Genomic DNA, 18,687 nt, shown 5'->3' on the forward strand with positions numbered 1-18,687 from the left:
ACCTTAATTAACCCTTCATTTTCCACGTTTTCCTTCCTATTTTCGCCATTTTTTTCACCGATTTTCGCCGTTTCTTCACCGATTTTCCCCTTTTTTCACCGATTTTCCCCATTTTTTCCCCTTTTTTTTCCCAAAATCCCCATTTTTCTCCCCAAATTCTGATCCCCAAGAGGACGAACCTTAATTAACCCTTCATTTTCCACATTTTCTTTCCTATTTTCATCATTTTTTCACCGATTTTCGCCGTTTTTTCACCGATTTTCCCCAAATTTTCACCGATTTTCCCCATTTTTTCCCCTTTTTTTTCCCAAAATCCCCGTTTTTCCCCCCCAAAAGGTGATCCCCAAGAGGACAAACTTCATTTAACCCTTTATTTTCCCTCATATTCTCCCCATTTTTCTTTCCTATTTTCGCCATTTTTTCACTGAGTTTCGCCGTTTCTTCACGATTTTTCACCTTTTTTCACCGATTTCCCCCAAATTTTTTCCCCTTTTTTTTCCCAAAATCCCCGTTTTTCCCCCCAAATTCTGATCCCCAAGAGCACAAACCTTAATTAACCCTTCATTTTCCACGTTTTCCTTCCTATTTTCGCCATTTTCCCACCGATTTTCGCCGTTTTTTCACCGATTTTCCCCAAATTTTCACCCGATTTTCCCCATTTTTTCCCCTTTTTTTCCCAAAATCCCCGTTTTTTGCCCCCAAAAGGTGATCCCCAAGAGGACGAACCGCCCCGGGATCAGCAGCACCGACCGCGGCTTCCCCCGGGGGGCGCTTCCGGGGGCGGGGGGGGGGATACGGCTCCGCCCGCTCCCGCTTCTACAGCGGCTACGCCCGGCCCCGGGCGCGGGGATACAGGTCAGCTTTGGGGCAAAAAAACCCCGATTTTGGGGGCCGGGGGAGCTCTGGGGGCCTTCCTGCGGAATTTGGGGTTTTTGGAAGCGATTTTGGGGCGGTTTCGGGGACCGTTTTTAGAGGCGGTTTTTGGTTCTTCCAGGTGAGTTTTGGGGTTTTCCAGGTGGGATTTTGGGGGAAATTCCCGGGATTTTGAGACTTTTTGGGAGTTGAGGTTTTTGGGAAGGGATTTGGGGTCGTTCCTGTGGAATTTGGGGTTTTTGGAAGCCATTTTGGGGCCGTTTCGGGGACGTTTTTAGGAGCGATTTTTGCGTTTTCCAGGTGAGTTTTGGGGTTTTCCAGGTGGGATTTTGGTGTTTTCCAGGTGGGATTTTGGGCTGAATTCCCAGGATTTTGGGGTTTTTCAGGATTTGATGTTTTTGGGAAGGGATTTGGGGGTCGTTCCTGTGGAATTTGGGGTTTTTTTGAAGCCGTTTTGGGGCCGTTTCGGGGACGTTTTTAGGGGCGGTTTTTGGTTCTTCCAGGTGAGTTTTGGGGTTTTCCAGGTGGGATTTTGGGCTGAATTCCCGGGATTTGGGGACTTTTTAGAATTTGAAGTTTTTGGGAAGGGATTTGGGGTCGTTCCTGTGGAATTTGGGGTTTTTGGAAGCCATTTTGGGGCGGTTTCGGGGACGTTTTTAGGGGCGGTTTTTGGTTCTTCCAGGTGAGTTTTGGGGTTTTCCAGGTGAGTTTTGGGGTTTTTCCAGGTGGGGATTTTGGGCTGAATTCTCAGGATTTTGTGGCTTTTTGGGATTTGGGGTTTTGGGAAGGGATTTGGGGTCATTTCTGTGGAATTTGGGGTTTTTGGAAGCCATTTTGGGGACGTTTCAGGGACGATTTTAGAGGCGGCTTTTGGTTCTTCCAGGTGAGTTTTGGGGTTTTCCAGGTGGGATTTTGGGCTGAATTCTCAGGATTTTGTGGCTTTTTGGGATTTGGGGTTTTTGGGGAAGGGATTTGGGGGTCGTTCCTGTGGAATTTGGGGTTTTTTTGAAGCCATTTTGGGGCCGTTTCGGGGCCGTTTTTAGAGGCGTTTTTTGCGTTTTCCAGGTGAGTTTTGGGGTTTTCCAGGTGGGATTTTGGGCTGAATTCCCAGGATTTTGGGGTTTTTCAGGATTTGATGTTTTTGGGAAGGGATTTGGGGTCGTTCCTGTGGAATTTGGGGTTTTTTTGAAGCCATTTTGGGGCCGTTTCGGGGACGTTTTTAGGAGCGATTTTTGCATTTTCCAGGTGAGTTTTGGGGTTTTCCAGGTGGGATTTTGGGGTTTTCCAGGTGGGATTTTGGGCTGAATTCCCAGGATTTTGGGGTTTTTCAGGATTTGATGTTTTTGGGAAGGGATTTGGGGTCGTTCCTGTGGAATTTGGGGTTTTTTTGAAGCCATTTTGGGGCCGTTTCGGGGACGTTTTTAGGAGCGATTTTTGCGTTTTCCAGGTGAGTTTTGGGGTTTTCCAGGTGGGATTTTGGGCTGAATTCCCAGGATTTTGGGGTTTTTCAGGATTTGATGTTTTTGGGAAGGGATTTGGGGTCGTTCCTGTGGAATTTGGGGGTTTTTTTGAAGCCGTTTTGGGGCGGTTTCGGGGCCGTTTTTAGAGGCGGTTTTTGCGTTTTCCAGGTGAGTTTTGGGGTTTTCCAGGTGGGATTTTGGGCTGAATTCTCAGGATTTTGGGGCTTTTTGGGATTTGGGGTTTTTGGGAAGGGATTTGGGGTCGTTCCTGTGGAATTTGGGGTTTTTGGAAGCCGTTTTGGGGCCGTTTCGGGGACGTTTTTAGGGGCGGTTTTTGGTTCTTCCAGGTGAGTTTTGGGGTTTTCCAGGTGGGATTTTGGGCTGAATTCTCAGGATTTTGTGGCTTTTTGGGATTTGGGGTTTTTGGGAAGGGATTTGGGGTCGTTCCTGTGGAATTTGGGGTTTTTTTGAAGCCATTTTGGGGCCGTTTCGGGGCCGTTTTTAGAGGCGTTTTTTTGCGTTTTCCAGGTGAGTTTTGGGGTTTTCCAGGTGGGATTTTGGGCTGAATTCCCAGGATTTTGGGGTTTTTCAGGATTTGATGTTTTTGGGAAGGGATTTGGGGTCGTTCCTGTGGAATTTGGGGTTTTTTTGAAGCCATTTTGGGGCCGTTTCGGGGACGTTTTTAGGAGCGATTTTTGCATTTTCCAGGTGAGTTTTGGGGTTTTTCCAGGTGGGATTTTGGGGTTTTCCAGGTGGGATTTTGGGCTGAATTCCCAGGATTTTGGGGTTTTTCAGGATTTGATGTTTTTGGGAAGGGATTTGGGGTCGTTCCTGTGGAATTTGGGGTTTTTTTGAAGCCATTTTGGGGCCGTTTCGGGGACGTTTTTAGGAGCGATTTTTGCGTTTTCCAGGTGAGTTTTGGGGTTTTCCAGGTGGGATTTTGGGCTGAATTCCCAGGATTTTGGGGTTTTTCAGGATTTGATGTTTTTGGGAAGGGGATTTGGGGTCGTTCCTGTGGAATTTGGGGTTTTTTTGAAGCCGTTTTGGGGCGGTTTCGGGGCCGTTTTTAGAGGCGGTTTTTTGCGTTTTCCAGGTGAGTTTTGGGGTTTTCCAGGTGGGATTTTGGGCTGAATTCTCAGGATTTTGGGGCTTTTTGGGATTTGGGGTTTTTTGGGAAGGGATTTGGGGTCATTTCTCTGGAATTTGGGGTTTTTTGAAGCCGTTTTGGGGCCGTTTCGGGGACGTTTTTAGGGGCGGTTTTTGCGTTTCGCGAGTGATTTTCGCCGTTTTCCAGGTGAGTTTTGGGGTTTTCCAGGTGGGATTTTGTGCTGAATTCCCGGGATTTTGGGGTTTTTCAGGACTTGAAGTTTTTGGGAAGGGATTTGGGGGTCGTTCCTGTGAAATTTGGGGTTTTTGGAAGCCGTTTTGGGGCGGTTTCGGGGACGTTTTTAGGGGGCGGTTTTTGGTTCTTCCAGGTGAGTTTTGGGGTTTTCCAGGTGAGTTTTGGGGTTTTCCAGGTGGGATTTTGGGCTGAATTCTCAGGATTTTGGGGCTTTTTGGGATTTGGGGTTTTTGGGAAGGGATTTGGGGTCGTTCCTGTGAAATTTGGGGTTTTTGGAAGCCGTTTTGGGGCGGTTTCGGGGACGTTTTTAGGGGCGGTTTTTGGTTCTTCCAGGTGAGTTTTGGGGTTTTCCAGGTGAGTTTTGGGGTTTTCCAGGTGGGATTTTGGGCTGAATTCTCAGGATTTTGGGGCTTTTTGGGATTTGGGGTTTTTGGAAGGGATTTGGGGTCATTTCTCTGGAATTTGGGGTTTTTTGAAGCCGTTTTGGGGCCGTTTCGGGGACGTTTTTTAGGGGCAGTTTTTGCGTTTCGCGAGTGATTTTCGCCGTTTTCCAGGTGAGTTTTGGGGTTTTCCAGGTGGGATTTTGTGCTGAATTCCCGGGATTTTGGGGTTTTTCAGGACTTGAAGTTTTTGGGAAGGGATTTGGGGTCGTTCCTGTGAAATTTGGGGTTTTTGGAAGCCGTTTTGGGGCGGTTTCGGGGACGTTTTTAGGGGCGGTTTTTGGTTCTTCCAGGTGAGTTTTGGGGTTTTCCAGGTGAGTTTTGGGGTTTTCCAGGTGGGATTTTGGGCTGAATTCTCAGGATTTTGGGGCTTTTTGGGATTTGGGGTTTTTGGGAAGGGATTTGGGGTCATTTCTGTGGAATTTGGGGTTTTTGGAAGCCGTTTTGGGGCCGTTTCGGGGACGTTTTTAGGGGCGGTTTTTGCGTTTCGCGAGTGATTTTCGCCGTTTTCCAGGTGAGTTTTGGGGTTTTCCAGGTGGGATTTTGTGCTGAATTCCCGGGATTTTGGGGTTTTTCAGGACTTGAAGTTTTTGGGAAGGGATTTGGGGTCGTTCCTGTGAAATTTGGGGTTTTTGGAAGCCGTTTTGGGGCGGTTTCGGGGACGTTTTAGGGGCGGTTTTTGGTTCTTCCAGGTGAGTTTTGGGGTTTTTCCAGGTGAGTTTTGGGGTTTTCCAGGTGGGATTTTGGGCTGAATTCTCAGGATTTTGGGGGCTTTTTGGGATTTGGGGGGTTTTTGGGAAGGGATTTGGGGTCATTTCTGTGGAATTTGGGGTTTTTGGAAGCCGTTTTGGGGCCGTTTCGGGGACGTTTTTGGGGGCGGTTTTTGCGTTTCGCGAGTGATTTTCGCCGTTTTCCAGGTGAGTTTTGGGGTTTTCCAGGTGGGATTTTGTGCTGAATTCCCGGGATTTTGGGGTTTTTTCAGGACTTGAAGTTTTTGGGAAGGGATTTGGGGTCGTTCCTGTGAAATTTGGGGTTTTTGGAAGCCGTTTTGGGGCGGTTTCGGGGACGTTTTTAGGGGCGGTTTTTGGTTCTTCCAGGTGAGTTTTGGGGTTTTCCAGGTGAGTTTTGGGGTTTTTCCAGGTGGGATTTTGGGCTGAATTCTCAGGATTTTGGGGCTTTTTGGGATTTGGGGTTTTTGGGAAGGGATTTGGGGTCATTTCTGTGGAATTTGGGGGTTTTTGGAAGCCGTTTTGGGGCCGTTTTCGGGGACGTTTTTAGGGGCGGTTTTTGCGTTTCGCGAGTGATTTTCGCCGGTTTTCCAGGTGAGTTTTGGGGGTTTTCCAGGTGGGATTTTGTGCTGAATTCCGGGATTTTGGGGTTTTTCAGGACTTGAAGTTTTTGGGAAGGGGATTTGGGGTCGTTCCTGTGAAATTTGGGGTTTTTGGAAGCCGTTTTTGGGGCGGTTTCGGGGACGTTTTTAGGGGCGGTTTTTGGTTCTTCCAGGTGAGTTTTGGGGTTTTCCAGGTGAGTTTTGGGGTTTTTCCAGGTGGGATTTTGGGCTGAATTCTCAGGATTTTGGGGCTTTTTGGGATTTGGGGTTTTTGGGAAGGGATTTGGGGTCATTTCTGTGGAATTTGGGGTTTTTGGAAGCCGTTTTGGGGCCGTTTCGGGGACGTTTTTGGGGGCGGTTTTTGCGTTTCGCGAGTGATTTTCGGCGTTTTCCAGGTGGGACTTTGGGGTGAATTCCCGGGATTTTGGGGTTTTCCAGGATTTGAGGTTTTCGGGAAGGGGATTTGGGGTCATTTCTGTGGAATTTGGGGTTTTTTGAAGCCATTTTGGGGGCCGTTTCGGGGCCGTTTTTAGAGGCGTTTTTTGCGTTTTCGCGAGTGATTTTCGCCGTTTTCCAGGTGAGTTTTGGGGTTTTCCAGGTGGGATTTTGGGCTGAATTCCCAGGATTTTGTGGCTTTTTGGGAATTGAGGTTTTTGGGAAGGGATTTGGGGTCATTTCTGTGGAATTTGGGGTTTTTGGAAGCCATTTTGGGGCCGTTTCGGGGCCATTTTTAGGGGCGGTTTTTGCGTTTCGCGAGTGATTTTCGGCGTCTTCCAGGTGAGTTTTGGGGTGAATTCTCAGGATTTTGGGGTTTTTCAGGAGTTGAAGTTTTTGGGAAGGGATTTGGGGTCGTTCCTGTGGAATTTGGGGTTTTTTGAAGCCATTTTGGGGCCGTTTTTCGAGGCTTTTTTTTGCGTTTCCGGGTGAGTTCGGGCTGAAATTTCCAAATTTTCATCAAATTTTGGGATATTTTTGGGCTGAAATTCCCACATTTCACTCAAATTTGGGGATTTTTTTGGGTTGAAATTCCCAAATTTCATCAAATTTTGGCCTGAAATTCCCAATTTTCCTCACATCTTGGGCTGAAATTCCCAATTTTCATCAAATTTTGGGCTGAAATTCCCGATTTTCCTCAAATCTTGGGCTGAAATTCCCAATTTCCATCGAATTTTGGGCTGAAATTCCCGATTTTCACCGAATTTTGGGGTTCCCACTCCGATTTTGGGGCGTTTCGGTTGGTTCTGGTGCATTTTTTTTCCCAAAATTCTGATTTTTCTCCCCGTTCTCTCCGCAGGGGGCCGATCCAGAGCCACCTCCTGGTACTCCCCGTATTAAAAACCCCCAAAATTCCCTTTTTTTTCCCCAAAAAAAAAAAAAAAAAAAAAAATTCCCAGATTTGGGGTGGGGGGGGGGAGGGGCCCCGCCTGCCCCTCCCCCACCCCTGGAGAGGAAAAAAAAAAACAAAAAACCCCAAATTTCTCTTTTTTCCCCCCAAAAAAAAATTCCGAGTTTGTTTTTTTGCAGGTGGAGCCGGAGCTGGAAAAGGCGTCGGGGGAGGGGAGGGGGGAAAAAAATCCCAAAAAAAAACCCAAAAAAAAAAAAAAATTTGGGGGAATTTTGGGGAATTCCCGGGGTGGGGGAGGGGCTGGAAGTGGAGGAGGGGGAGGGGGAAGGAAAAAAAAAAAAAAAAAATTAAAAAAAAAAATTTGGGGGGTCTCCGGGGAGGGAGGAGGAAAAAAAAAAAATTAAAAAAAAAATTGAAAAAAAAAAATTGAGTTTTTAAATTTTTTTTCCCGAAAATTTCTGGATTTTGTGCTGGATTTTCCTCATTTTCCTTAAATTTTCTCACATTTTCCCCAAATTTTCTCACGTTTCCCCCAAATTTTTTCATTTTCCCCCAAATTTTCTCACATTTTCCCAAATTTTCTCAGATTTTCCGCAAATTTTCTCAAAAATTTCTCCCAAAAATCACCCAAAAATCACCTCAAAAATACCCAAAAATCACCCCAAAAAACCCAAAAATCACCCCAAAAAACCCAAAAATCACCCAAAAAACCCCCAATAAAACCCAAAAAAAACCCCAAAACACCAAAAAAAAAAAACCAATAATCACCAAAAATCCCCCCAAAAAACCCCAAAAATAATCCAAACCAACCCAAATAATCACCAAAAATCACCCAAAAAAAGCCCAAAAATCACCATAAAAAAACCCCAAAAATCACCCAAATAAAACCCCAAAAATCACCCAAAAAACCCCAAAAATCACCAAAAACCACCCAAAAAAACCCCGAACGTCACTCAAAAAAAACCCAAAAATCACCCAAAAAACCCCCAAAAATCACCCAAAAAACCCCAAAAATCACCAAAAATCACCCAAAAAACCCTCAAACTTCACTCAAAAAACCCAAAAATCACCCAAAAAACCCCTCCAAAAAAAACCAAAAAATCACCCAAAAACCCCCAAAAAAGCCCAAAACCACCACAGAACTCCCGGAAATTTCCGCTTTTATTCCCGTTTTTTGCCCAAGTCCCCGTTTTTGGCCCCAAATCCCCGTTTTTGGCCCCTTTTTTTCACTCCCCGTAGCGCTGCTGCAGCTGGGCCACGTTGTCCTCGGACACCTCCAACAGCCCCAAATTCCACCGAAAATGGCAAAAATCACCCCAAAAAACCCCCAAAAAACCCCTCAGAGACACCTTCAACAAAACCCCAAAATCTCCCCCAAAAAACCCCCAAAAATCACCCAGAAAAAAACCCCAAACATCACCATAAAAAACCCAAAAATCACCCAAATAAAACCCCAAAAATCACCCAAAAAACCCCAAAAATCACCAAAAACCACCCAAAAAAACCCCAAACGTCACTCAAAAAAACCCCAAAAATCACCCAAAAAAACCCCCGAAAAAACCCCAAAAAACCCCAAAAATCACCAAAAAACCCCCCAAAAAACCCCAAAAATCACCCAAACCAACCCCAAAAATCAACCAAACCAACCCAAATTATCACCAAAAATCACCCAAATAAACCCCAAAATCCCCCAAAAAAACCACAAAACCACCACGAAACTCCCGGAAATTTCCGCTTTTATTCCCGTTTTTTGCCCCAAATCCCCGTTTCTGGCCCCAAAATCCCCCTCTTCACTCCCCGTAGCGCTGCTGCAGCTGGGCCCACGTTGTCCTCGGACACCTCCAACAGCCCCAAATTCCACCGAAAATGGCAAAAATCACCCAAAAACCCAAAAAAAAAACCCCTCAGAGAAACCTTCAACAAAACCCCAAAATCTCCCCCAAAAAACCCCAAAAATCACCCAGAAAAAAACCCAAAAATCACCCCAAAAAAACCCTCCAAAATCACCAAAGATCACCCAAAAAAAAGCCCCAAAATCACCTAAAAAGACTCCAAAAATCACCCAAACCAACCCCAAAAATCACCAAAAACCACCCAAAAAAACCCCAAACGTCACTCAAAAAAACCCCAAAAAAAACCCAAAAAACCCCAAAAATCACCCAAAAATCGCCCAAAAAACCCCCAAACTTCACTCAAAAAAACCTAAAAATCACCCAAAAAAAACCCCAAAAAAACCAAAAATCACCCAAAAGCCACCCAAAAAAACCCCAAAAATAATCCAAACCAACCCAAATAATCACCAAAAATCACCCAAATAAACCCCAAAAAACCCCCAAAAAAAACCACAGAACCACCACAGAACTCCCGGAAATTTCCGCCTTTATTCCCGTTTTTTGCCCAAAATCCCCGTTTTTTTGCCCCAAATCCCCGTTTTTGGCCCCGTTTTTTTTTCACTCCCCGTAGCGCTGCTGCAGCTGGGCCACGTTGTCCTCGGACACCTCCAACAGCCCCAAATTCCACCGAAAATGGCAAAAAAAACCCAAAAAACCCCAAAAGAACCCTCAGAGAAACCTTCAACAAAACCCCAAAATCTCCCCCCAAAAAACCCCAAAAATCACCCAGAAAAAAACTCCAAAAATCACCCAAAAAACCCCAAAAATCACCATAAATAAACCCCAAAAATCACCTAAAAAGACCCCAAAAATCACCCAAACCAACCCCAAAAATCCCCAAAAATCACCAAAAAACCCCCAAAAATCACCCCAAAAATCATCCAAACCAACCCCCAAAAAAACCCAAAAATCACCCAAAAAAACCCCAAAAATCACCCAAAACCCACCCAAAAAAACCCCAAACGTCACTCAAAAAAACCCAAAAATCACCCAAAACCCACCCAAAAAAACCCCAAAACGTCACTCAAAAAAACCCAAAAATCACCCAAAAAAACCCAAAAAAAACTCCAAAAAACCCCAAAAATCACCCAAAAATTGCCCAAAAAAGCCCCAAACTTCACTCAAAAAAACCCAAAAATCACCCAAAAAAAACCCCAAAAAACCCCAAAAATCACCCAAAAATCACCCAAAAAACCCTCAAACTTCACTCAAAAAACCCAAAAATCACCCAAAAAAACCCCTCCAAAAAAAACCAAAATCACCCAAAAACCCCCAAAAAAACCACAGAACCACCGCAGAACTCCCGGAAATTTCCGCCTTTATTCCCGTTTTTGCCCCAAATCCCCGTTTTTGGCCCCAAATCCCCGTTTTTGGCCCCGTTTTTTTCACTCCCCGTAGCGCTGCTGCAGCTGGGCCACGTTGTCCTCGGACACCTCCAACAGCCCCAAATTCCACCGAAAATGGCAAAAATCACCCAAAAAACACCAAAAAAAACCCTCAGAGAAACCTTCAACAAAACCCCAAAAATCACCCCCAAAAAACCCCAAAAATCACCCAAATAAAACCCCAAAAATCACCCAAAAAACCCCAAAAATCACCATAAATAAACCCCAAAAAATCACCCAAATAAAACCCCAAAAATCACCCCAAAAAACCCCAAAAATCACCAAAAACCACCCAAAAAAACCCCAAACGTCACTCAAAAAACCCCAAAAATCACCCAAAAATCGCCCAAAAAACCCCCAAAAAACCCCAAAAATCACCCAAAAATCGCCCAAAAAACCCTCAAACTTCACTTCAAAAAAACCCAAAAAATCACCCAAAAAACCCCCCAAAAAAACCAAAAATCACCCAAAAACACCACAAAAGCACCACAGAACTCCCGGAAATTTCCGCCTTTATTCCCGTTTTTTGCCCCAAATCCCCGTTTTTGGCCCCAAAACCCCCGGGTTTTTTTCACTCCCCCGTAGCGCTGCTGCAGCTGGGGCCACGTTGTCCTCGGACACCTCCAACAGCCCCAAATTCCACCGAAAATGGCAAAAATCACCCAAAACCCCAAAAAAAAAACCCTCAGAGAAACCTTCAACAAAACCCCAAAATCTCCCCCAAAAAACCCCAAAAATCACCATAAAAAAACCGAAAAATCACCCCCATAAAAACCCTCAAAAATCACCAAAGATCACCCGAAAAAAAGCCCCAAAATCACCTAAAAAGACTCCAAAAATCACCCAAACCAACCCCAAAAATCACCAAAAACCACCCAAAAAAACCCCAAACGTCACTCAAAAAAAACCCCCAAACTAATCCAAACCAACCCCAAAAATCACCCAAAAACCACCCAAAAAAAACCCCAAAAATCACCCAAATTCACCCAAACCAACCCCAAAAATCACCCAAACCAACCCAAATAATCACCAAAAATCACCCAAATAAACCCCAAAAAAAACCCCCAAAAAACCACAGAACCACCACAGAACTCCCGGAAATTTCCGCCTTTATTCCCGTTTTTTGCCCCAAATCCCCGTTTTTCGCCCCGTTTTTTTCACTCCCCGTAGCGCTGCTGCAGCTGGGCCACGTTGTCCTCGGACACCTCCAACAACACCTCCAACAGCCCCAAATTCCACCGAAAATGGCAAAAATCACCCAAAACCACAAAAAAAAACCCTCAGAGAAACCTTCAACAAAACCCCAAAATCTCCCCCAAAAAACCCCAAAAATCACCCAAAAAACCCCAAAAATCACCATAAATAAACCCCAAAAATCACCTAAAAAGACCCCAAAAATCACCCAAACCAACCCCAAAAATCCCCAAAAATCACCAAAAAACCCCCAAAAATCACCCCAAAAATCATCCAAACCAACCCCCAAAAAAACCCAAAAATCACCCAAAAAAACCCCAAAAATCACCCAAAACCCACCCAAAAAAACCCCAAACGTCACTCAAAAAAACCCAAAAATCACCCAAAACCCACCCAAAAAAACCCCAAACGTCACTCAAAAAAACCCAAAAATCACCCAAAAAAACCCAAAAAAAACTCCAAAAAACCCCAAAAATCACCCAAAAATTGCCCAAAAAACCCCCAAACTTCACTCAAAAAAACCCAAAAATCACCCAAAAAAACCAAAAATCACCCAAAAATCACTCCAAAAAAACCCAAAAATAATCCAAACCAACCCAAATAATCACCAAAAATCACCCAAATAAACCCCAAAAAACCCCCAAAAAAAACCCCAGAAAAACCACAGAACCACCACAAAACTCCCGGAAATTTCCGCCTTTATTCCCGTTTTTTGCCCCAAATCCCCGTTTTTTCGCCCCATTTTCACTCCCCGTAGCGCTGCTGCAGCTGGGCCACGTTGTCCTCGGACACCTCCCTCCAGCCGGCCGCTCCCACGTGGAAGACGCGCACGGCGCCGCCCGAGTACGCGTCGCGCCGCGCCGCCTGGTAGATGGCGCGCCGGGCCAGCGCGCACGCCGCCGCCTCGCTGGCCACCGGGCCGGCCAGCCCCCGGTCCAGCACGCCGTAGGCGTACGCCGAGCCCGAGCCCACGGCGAAGGCCGAGCCGGCCACGCGCTGCCCCTCGCTGTCCACGTAGTACAGGGCTGCGGAAGAGAGCGGCTGGTCAGCCTGGCTACCCAATTCCGACATGTGGCTACCGAGTTTGGGCACGTGGCTAGTGACTTCATGGCCATGGCTAGCGAGTTTCAGTGGTTAGAAGTTGGTTTGAGGGCGTTTAGAGTGATTTTGAGGGTGTGGCTACCAAATTCGGGCATGTGGCTACCGAGTTTGAGCACGTGGCTAGTGAGTTTATGGCCATAGCTAGTGAGTTTATGGGGTTAGGAGTTGGTTTGAGGGCGTTTAGAGTGAATTTGAGGGTGTGGCTACCAAATTCGGGCATGTGGCTACCAAGTTTGGGCACGTGGCTAGTGACTTTATGGCCGTGGCTAGCAAGTTTTGGTGGTTAGGAGTTGTTCTGAGGATGTTTAGAGTGGATTCGAGGGTGTGGCTACCAAATTTGGGCACGTGGCTAGCAAGTTTGAGGGTGCGGCTAGTGAGTTTGAGGGTGTGGCTACTGAGTTCATGGGGTTAGGAGTTGGTTTGAGGGCGTTTAGAGTGAATTTGAGGGTGTGGCTACCAAATTCGGGCATGTGGCTACCAAGTTTGGGCACGTGGCTAGTGAGTTCATGGCCATAGCTAGTGACTTTATGGGGTTAGGAGTTGGTTTGAGGGTGTTTAGAGTGGATTTGAGGGTGTGGCTACCAAATTCGGGCATGTGGCTACCGAGTTTGAGCACGTGGCTAGTGACTTTATGGCCATAGCTAGTGACTTTATGCGGTTAGGAGTTGGTTTGAGGGTGTTTAGAGTGAATTTGAGGGTGTGGCTACCAAATTTGAGCATGTGGCTACCAAGTCTGGGCATGTGGCTACCACATTTGGAGGTGTGGCTAGCAAATTTAAGTGGTCAGAAGTGACTCTGAGCACATTCGGAGTGAATTTGAGGGCGTGGCGGCCAAATTTGGACATGTGGCTGCCGAATCTGGAGCTGTGGCTACCAAATTTGTTGATGTGGCTACCAAATTTGAAAACAGATTTAGCGCGTTTGGGGCACGGGGAATGAATTTGGTGAGGCCAGAAGTGAATTTGAGAGCGTTAAATGCAAATTTTAAGGTGTGGCTACCAAATCTGTCGATGTGGCTACCAAATTTAAAAGTGCATCTAGGAAGTCTGGGCCATGGGGAATGAATTTGGTGATGTTAGGAGTTAATTTGGGGCTGTTAAAGGTGACTTTCAGGGTGTGGCTACCAAATCTGTCAATGTGGCTACCAAATCTAAAAGTGCATTTAGGCAGTCTGGGCCATGGGGAGTGAATCTGGCGAGGTCACAAGTGAATTTGAGGGCGTTAAATGCAAATTTTAAGGTGTGGCTACCAAATTTGGCGACGTGGCTACCAAATTTGGAAACAGATTTAGAGAGTTCGGACCATGGGGAGCGAATCTGGTGATGTTAGGAGCTAATTTGGGGCTGTTAAAGGTGAATTTCGGGGTGTGGCTACCAAATCTGCCGATGCGGCTACCAAATTTGAAAGCGCATCTAGGCAGTCTGGGCCATGGGGAGCGAATTTGGTGCTGTTAGGAGCTAATGTGGGGCTGTTAAAGGTGATTTTTGGGGCGTGGCTACCAAATCTGCCGATGCGGCTACCAAATCTGAAAGCGCATTTCGGCAGTCTGGGCCACGGGGAGCGAATCCGGCGAGCCCACAAGCGAATCCGAGGGCGTTAAAGGTGCCTTTCAGGGCGTGGCCACCAAATCACCAAACGCGGCTAGCACATTTTCCCCACCCCCCGCTCCCCCCGCTGCCCCCAGTACCGGGCCCGCGCTTGTCCCAGCCGCACACCATGGTGCCCAGGCTCAGCCCCATGCCCTTGTACTGGTAGACGAGGTTGGCTAGCAGCTTGGAGGCGGCGGCCACCGAGACGGGCTCCTTGTTGCGCAGCTCCTGCACGCGGCACTGCCGCGCCACCAGGCGCTGCCAGAAGCTGCAGTCGGCGGCGCCGCCGGCCATGGTGCCGATGATGCGCGGGTTGATGGGCAGCACCTTGCGCACCGACTGCGAGGCGATGTACGAGCCGGCCGTGGCGCGCGAGTCCACGGCCACCGTCACGCCGTGGGGGGTCTGGAACGGGGCAAAAAAATGGAAAATTGATAAAAAACCCGATTTTTCCCCCATTTTTCCTCCCAAAATCTGAGTTTTCCCGCCCTAAAATCCCTTTTTTTTAACCAATTTTCCATCATTTTCCGCCATTTTTCTGTGAGTCCACGGCCACCGTCACGCCGTGGGGGGTCTGAAATGGGGCAAAAATGGGAAAAAATGGGAAAATTGATTAAAAATTCCAATTTTTGGTGCATTTTTCCTCCCAAAATCCCCATTTTTTTACCCATTTTCCTCCCAAAATTCCCATTATTTTCACCAATTTTCCCCCATTTTCCTGTGATGTCACGGCCACCGTCACGCCGTGGGGGGACTGGAATGGGTGAAAAAATGGGAAAATTGAGAAAAATTCCAATTTTTGGTGCAATTTTCCTCCCAAAATCCGCGTTTTCCACCCTAAAATCCCTTTTTTTTAACCAATTTTCCCCCATTTTCCCCCATTTTTCTGTGAGTCCACGGCCACCGTCACGCCATGAGGGGACTGGAATGGTTGAAAAAAACGGCAAAAAATGGGAAAAAAGGGAAAAATTCCAATTTTTGTGCATTTCTCCTCTCAAAATCCCCATTTTTTTAGCCATTTTCCCCCCTAAAAATCCCATTTTTTCCACCAATTTTTCCCAGTTTCTCCCCAAAAATCCCATTTTTTCTCCATTTCTTTTTCTCCCCCAAAATCCCTTTTTTCCTCCAATTTTTTTCCATTTTCTCCACAATTTTTTCCATTTTCTCCCCCAAAATCCCTTTTTCCCCACCATTTTTTCCCTTTTTCTGCCCTAAAATCCCTTTTTTTTCTCAATTTTCCCCCATTTTCCTGCGATGTCCCGGCCACCGTCACGCCGTGATGGGACTGAAATGGGGGAAAAACGGCAAAAAATGGGAAAATTTATAAAAAACCCAATTTTTTCCCCATTTTTCCTCCCAAAATCTGAGTTTTTCCGCCTTAAAATCCCTTTTTTTTCCAGCAATTTTCCCAATTTTCCCCCATTTTCCTGTGAGTCCACGGCCACCGTCACGCCGTGGGGGGTCTGAAACGGGGCAAAAACGGGAAAAAATGGGAAAATTGATAAAAATTCCAATTTTTTGTGCATTTCTCCTCTCAAAATCCCCATTTTTTAACCCATTTTCCTCCCTAAATTCCCATTTTTTCCACCAATTTTTCCCAGTTTCTCCCCAAAAATCCCATTTTTTTCACGAATTTTTTTCCATTTTCTCCCTAAAATCCTTTTTTTCTCCAATTTTTCCCATTTTCTCCCCAATTTTTCCCCCTTTTTTCTCCCCTAAAATCCCGGTTTTTTCCCTCAAATTTTCCCTTTTTCTGCCCTAAAAATCCTTTTCTCCAATTTTCCCATTTTCTCCCCCAAAATCCCTTTTTTTTCTCCAATTTTTTTCCATTTCCTCCCCAAAATTCCCATTTTTTTCACCAATTTTTCCCCTTTTCCCTCCCATTTTCTCCCCTAAAATTCCATTTTTATGGAATTTTCTCCATTTTTCCCATTTCCCCCACTAAAATCCCATTTTATCTCCAATTTTCCCAAATTTTTCTCAATTTTTTTCCATTTTCTCCCACAAAATCCAATTTTTTTCTCCATTTTTCCCGTTTTCTGCCCATAAAATCCCTTTTTTTCCCCTCAAATTTTCCCATTTTCTCCCCTAAAATCCCATTTTTAAATCAAATTCCTCCCCAAAATCCCATTTTTTCTCATATTTCTCTCCCCTAAAAATCCCATTTTTTTTCTCAAATTTCCCCCCTAAAATCCCATTTTTAAAATCAAATTCCCCCCCGTTAAAATCCCATTTTTTTATCAAATTTCCACCCTTAAAATCCCATTTTTGCCCCAAATTTTCTCCCAAAAATCCCCAATTTTTCCCCACATTCCCTCCTCCAAAATTCTATTTTTTTTTTTCCCTAAAATTCCCTTTTATTTTCCCTAAATCTCATTTTTTCCCCCAATTTTCTTCCCTAAAATTCCATTTTTTCCTCAATTTTCCCCCGTTTTTTTTTTGTGTTTTTTTTTTTTTTTTTCCCAGATCCGGTTTTTGGGTCAAAAATGGATTTTTTTGGGGTCCCAGACAGGAATTTTTATCCCAAAACTGAATTTTTTGGGTCCAAAATGGAAATTTTTGGGTCCAAAATGGAATTTTTTGGGTCCCAGCCGTTTTTTGGGTCCAAAATGGAATTTTTTGGGTCCAAAACTGATTTTTTTTGGGTAAAAAATGGAATTTTTGGGGTCCAAACCTGATTTTCTTTTCCCCAAGATAGAAATTTTATGGTCCCAGCTGCGATTTTGGGGTCCAAAATTGAAAATTTTGGGTCAAAAATTGAATTTTTGGGGTACAAAACTGAATTTTATTGTTCCCAGCTGCGATTTTTGGGTCCAAAAGGGAATATTTTGGGTTCAAAATGGAATTTTTTCCGGTCCAAAATTGCTTTTTTTGTGTCCCAGCTGTGATTGTTGGGTCCAAAATGGAATTTTTTGGGTCCAAAACGGAATTTTTTGGGTAAAAAATGGAATATTTTGGGTCCAAAACTGAATTTTTTGGATCCCAGCCGTGATTTTTGGGTCCAAAATGGAATTTTTTGGGTCCCAGGCAGGAACTTTGGGATTAAAAATGAAATTTTGAGGTTCCCAGCCGAGATTTTTTGGCTGAAAATGGAATTTTTTGCGTCCCAGGCAGGAATTTTGGTCCCAGAACGGAACTTTTCGGCTCCAAAACTCATTTTTTTTTTGTCCAAAAGGGATTTTTTTGGCTCCCAGCCGCAATTTCGATCGCCAGATCTGAATTTTCCCCTCCCCAGCCGCGGTTTTTTAAACCAAAAGTGAATTTTGAAGCGATTTCCCCCTCACCTTAAAAGCCAAGGTTGTGGTGCCGTGAAGGATCTCCAGGCCGGGCCCCTCCGGCTCCTCCTGAACGCCCCAGGGCGGAGCCGCCAGAGCCCGCGGGGGGCCGGGGGGATCCCGCAGGATTTCGGGGATCCCCTCGCAATCCTCGGGAAAACTTTTGGGAAAAGATTTGGGAAAAGGTTTGGGAAAAGATTTGGAGAATTCCGGCAGCTCCGAACGGAGGACGCTGGCCAGCGCCATCTTGGATGCTGGCGCCTGAGGCGAGGCGGCGCCCACAAAATGGCGGCGGTGAGGGCGGCGCGGGCGCCATCTTTGTTAAGGGCAATGCGGACCAGCGGCGCGAAATGGCGGCTGCGCGTGCGCAGAGTGGAGTGAGGGGAAGCGTGAAGGCGCTGGCGCCATTTTGGTTGAGGGCAGGGCGGGAAGCAAAAAGGGCGCGAAGGCGCCGGCGCCATTTTGGTTGAGGGCATGACTTGACGGGCGGGGCATTAAATCGGAATTAAAGCCGTAAAATGAGGGGAAAAACGGGAATTTCGGTTAAATTTAAGGGCGGGAATTAAAGTAATTTAAATTACGAATCGGCGGAGAAGGGTTCGGGAAAAAAAAACCGGGGTTTTGGGGAGGAAAAAAAAAGGGTTTTGGGGGGGAATTTTGTGAGGGGTTTTGGGGGGAAATTTCGCAGCTTTGGAGCGGTTTGAGGAAAAGCCTGAGGAGATTTGAGGTAAAAAAAAAATTCTGGGGGGGATTTGAGGGAGAAAAATGAGATTTGGGGGGTTTTGTGAGGGGATTTGGGGTAAAAAAATGATTTTTTTTTTAGTGGGATTTCGAGGAGATTTGAGGTAAAACTTGCAGGGTTTGGGGATTTGGGGAAGGGTGCGAGGGGCTCTGAGGTGAAACGTTAAACTGGGGATAAATTTGAGGGGGGTTCCCTCCCAGTTCAAACCAGTAACCCCAGAGCCCCTCCCAGTATAAACCAGTGACCCCAAATCCCCTCCCAGTTCAAACCAGCCCCTCCCAGTTAATCCCAGTAACCCCAAACCCCCTCCCAGTACAGACCAGTAACCCCAGAGCCCCTCCAAGTTCAAACCAGTAACCCCAAATCCCCTCCCAGTTCATTCCAGTCCATCCCAGTAACCCCAAATCTCCTCCCAGTCCCTCCCAGTAACCCTTGAACCCCTCCCAGTCTGTCCCAGTTTGTCCCAGTTCCATTTAAACCCCTCCCAGTTCCCTCCCAGTCTGTCCCAGTTTGTCCCAGTTTGTCCCAGTGCCCCTCAAAACCCTCCCAGTTCCTCCCAGTTTGTCCCAGTGCCCTTTAAGCCCCTCCCAGTCCCTCCCAGTCTGTCCTAGTTTGTCCCAGTTTGTCCCAGTGCCCTTTAAACCCCTCCCAGTCCCCTCCCAGTCTGTCCCAGTTTGTCCCAGTTCCCTCTAAACCCCTCCCAGTCCCTCCCAGTGCCC

At 46.1% G+C, this 18,687-nt stretch overlaps 1 protein-coding gene across 1 annotated transcript; it reads right to left on the reverse strand.

Annotated features, from left to right (window-relative positions):
• Positions 1 to 12,002: 12,002 nt before the first annotated feature.
• On the reverse strand, positions 12,003 to 17,554 carry PSMB5 (proteasome 20S subunit beta 5). The gene is made up of 3 exons (XM_053969542.1): positions 17,236 to 17,554; positions 14,050 to 14,356; positions 12,003 to 12,286 (listed from the first exon to the last, which is right to left on the reverse strand). Exons 1-3 carry the CDS (start codon positions 17,470 to 17,472, stop codon positions 12,006 to 12,008), a joined length of 825 nt encoding a protein of 274 aa, XP_053825517.1. The 5' UTR covers positions 17,473 to 17,554; the 3' UTR covers positions 12,003 to 12,005.
• Between the last annotated feature and the right edge of the window lie 1,133 nt (positions 17,555 to 18,687).

Source organism: Vidua macroura, unplaced genomic scaffold (assembly GCF_024509145.1).
Source record: "Vidua macroura isolate BioBank_ID:100142 unplaced genomic scaffold, ASM2450914v1 whyUn_scaffold_234, whole genome shotgun sequence".
NCBI lineage: Eukaryota > Metazoa > Chordata > Aves > Passeriformes > Viduidae > Vidua > Vidua macroura.

What these genes read in the sequence shown, in the direction of transcription:
- PSMB5 (XM_053969542.1), bottom strand. Translation starts at nt 17,472, where the DNA reads ATGGCGCTGGCCAGCGTCCTCCGTTCGGAGCTGCCGGAATTCTCCAAA. An exon ending in CCACAACCTTGGCTTTTAAG is followed by an intron (nt 14,357 to 17,235) that starts GTGAGGGGGAAA and finishes GCCCCGTTCCAG; the next exon opens with ACCCCCCACGGCGTGACGGT. An exon ending in CTGGGACAAGCGCGGGCCCG is followed by an intron (nt 12,287 to 14,049) that starts GTACTGGGGGCA and finishes TCTCTTCCGCAG; the next exon opens with CCCTGTACTACGTGGACAGC.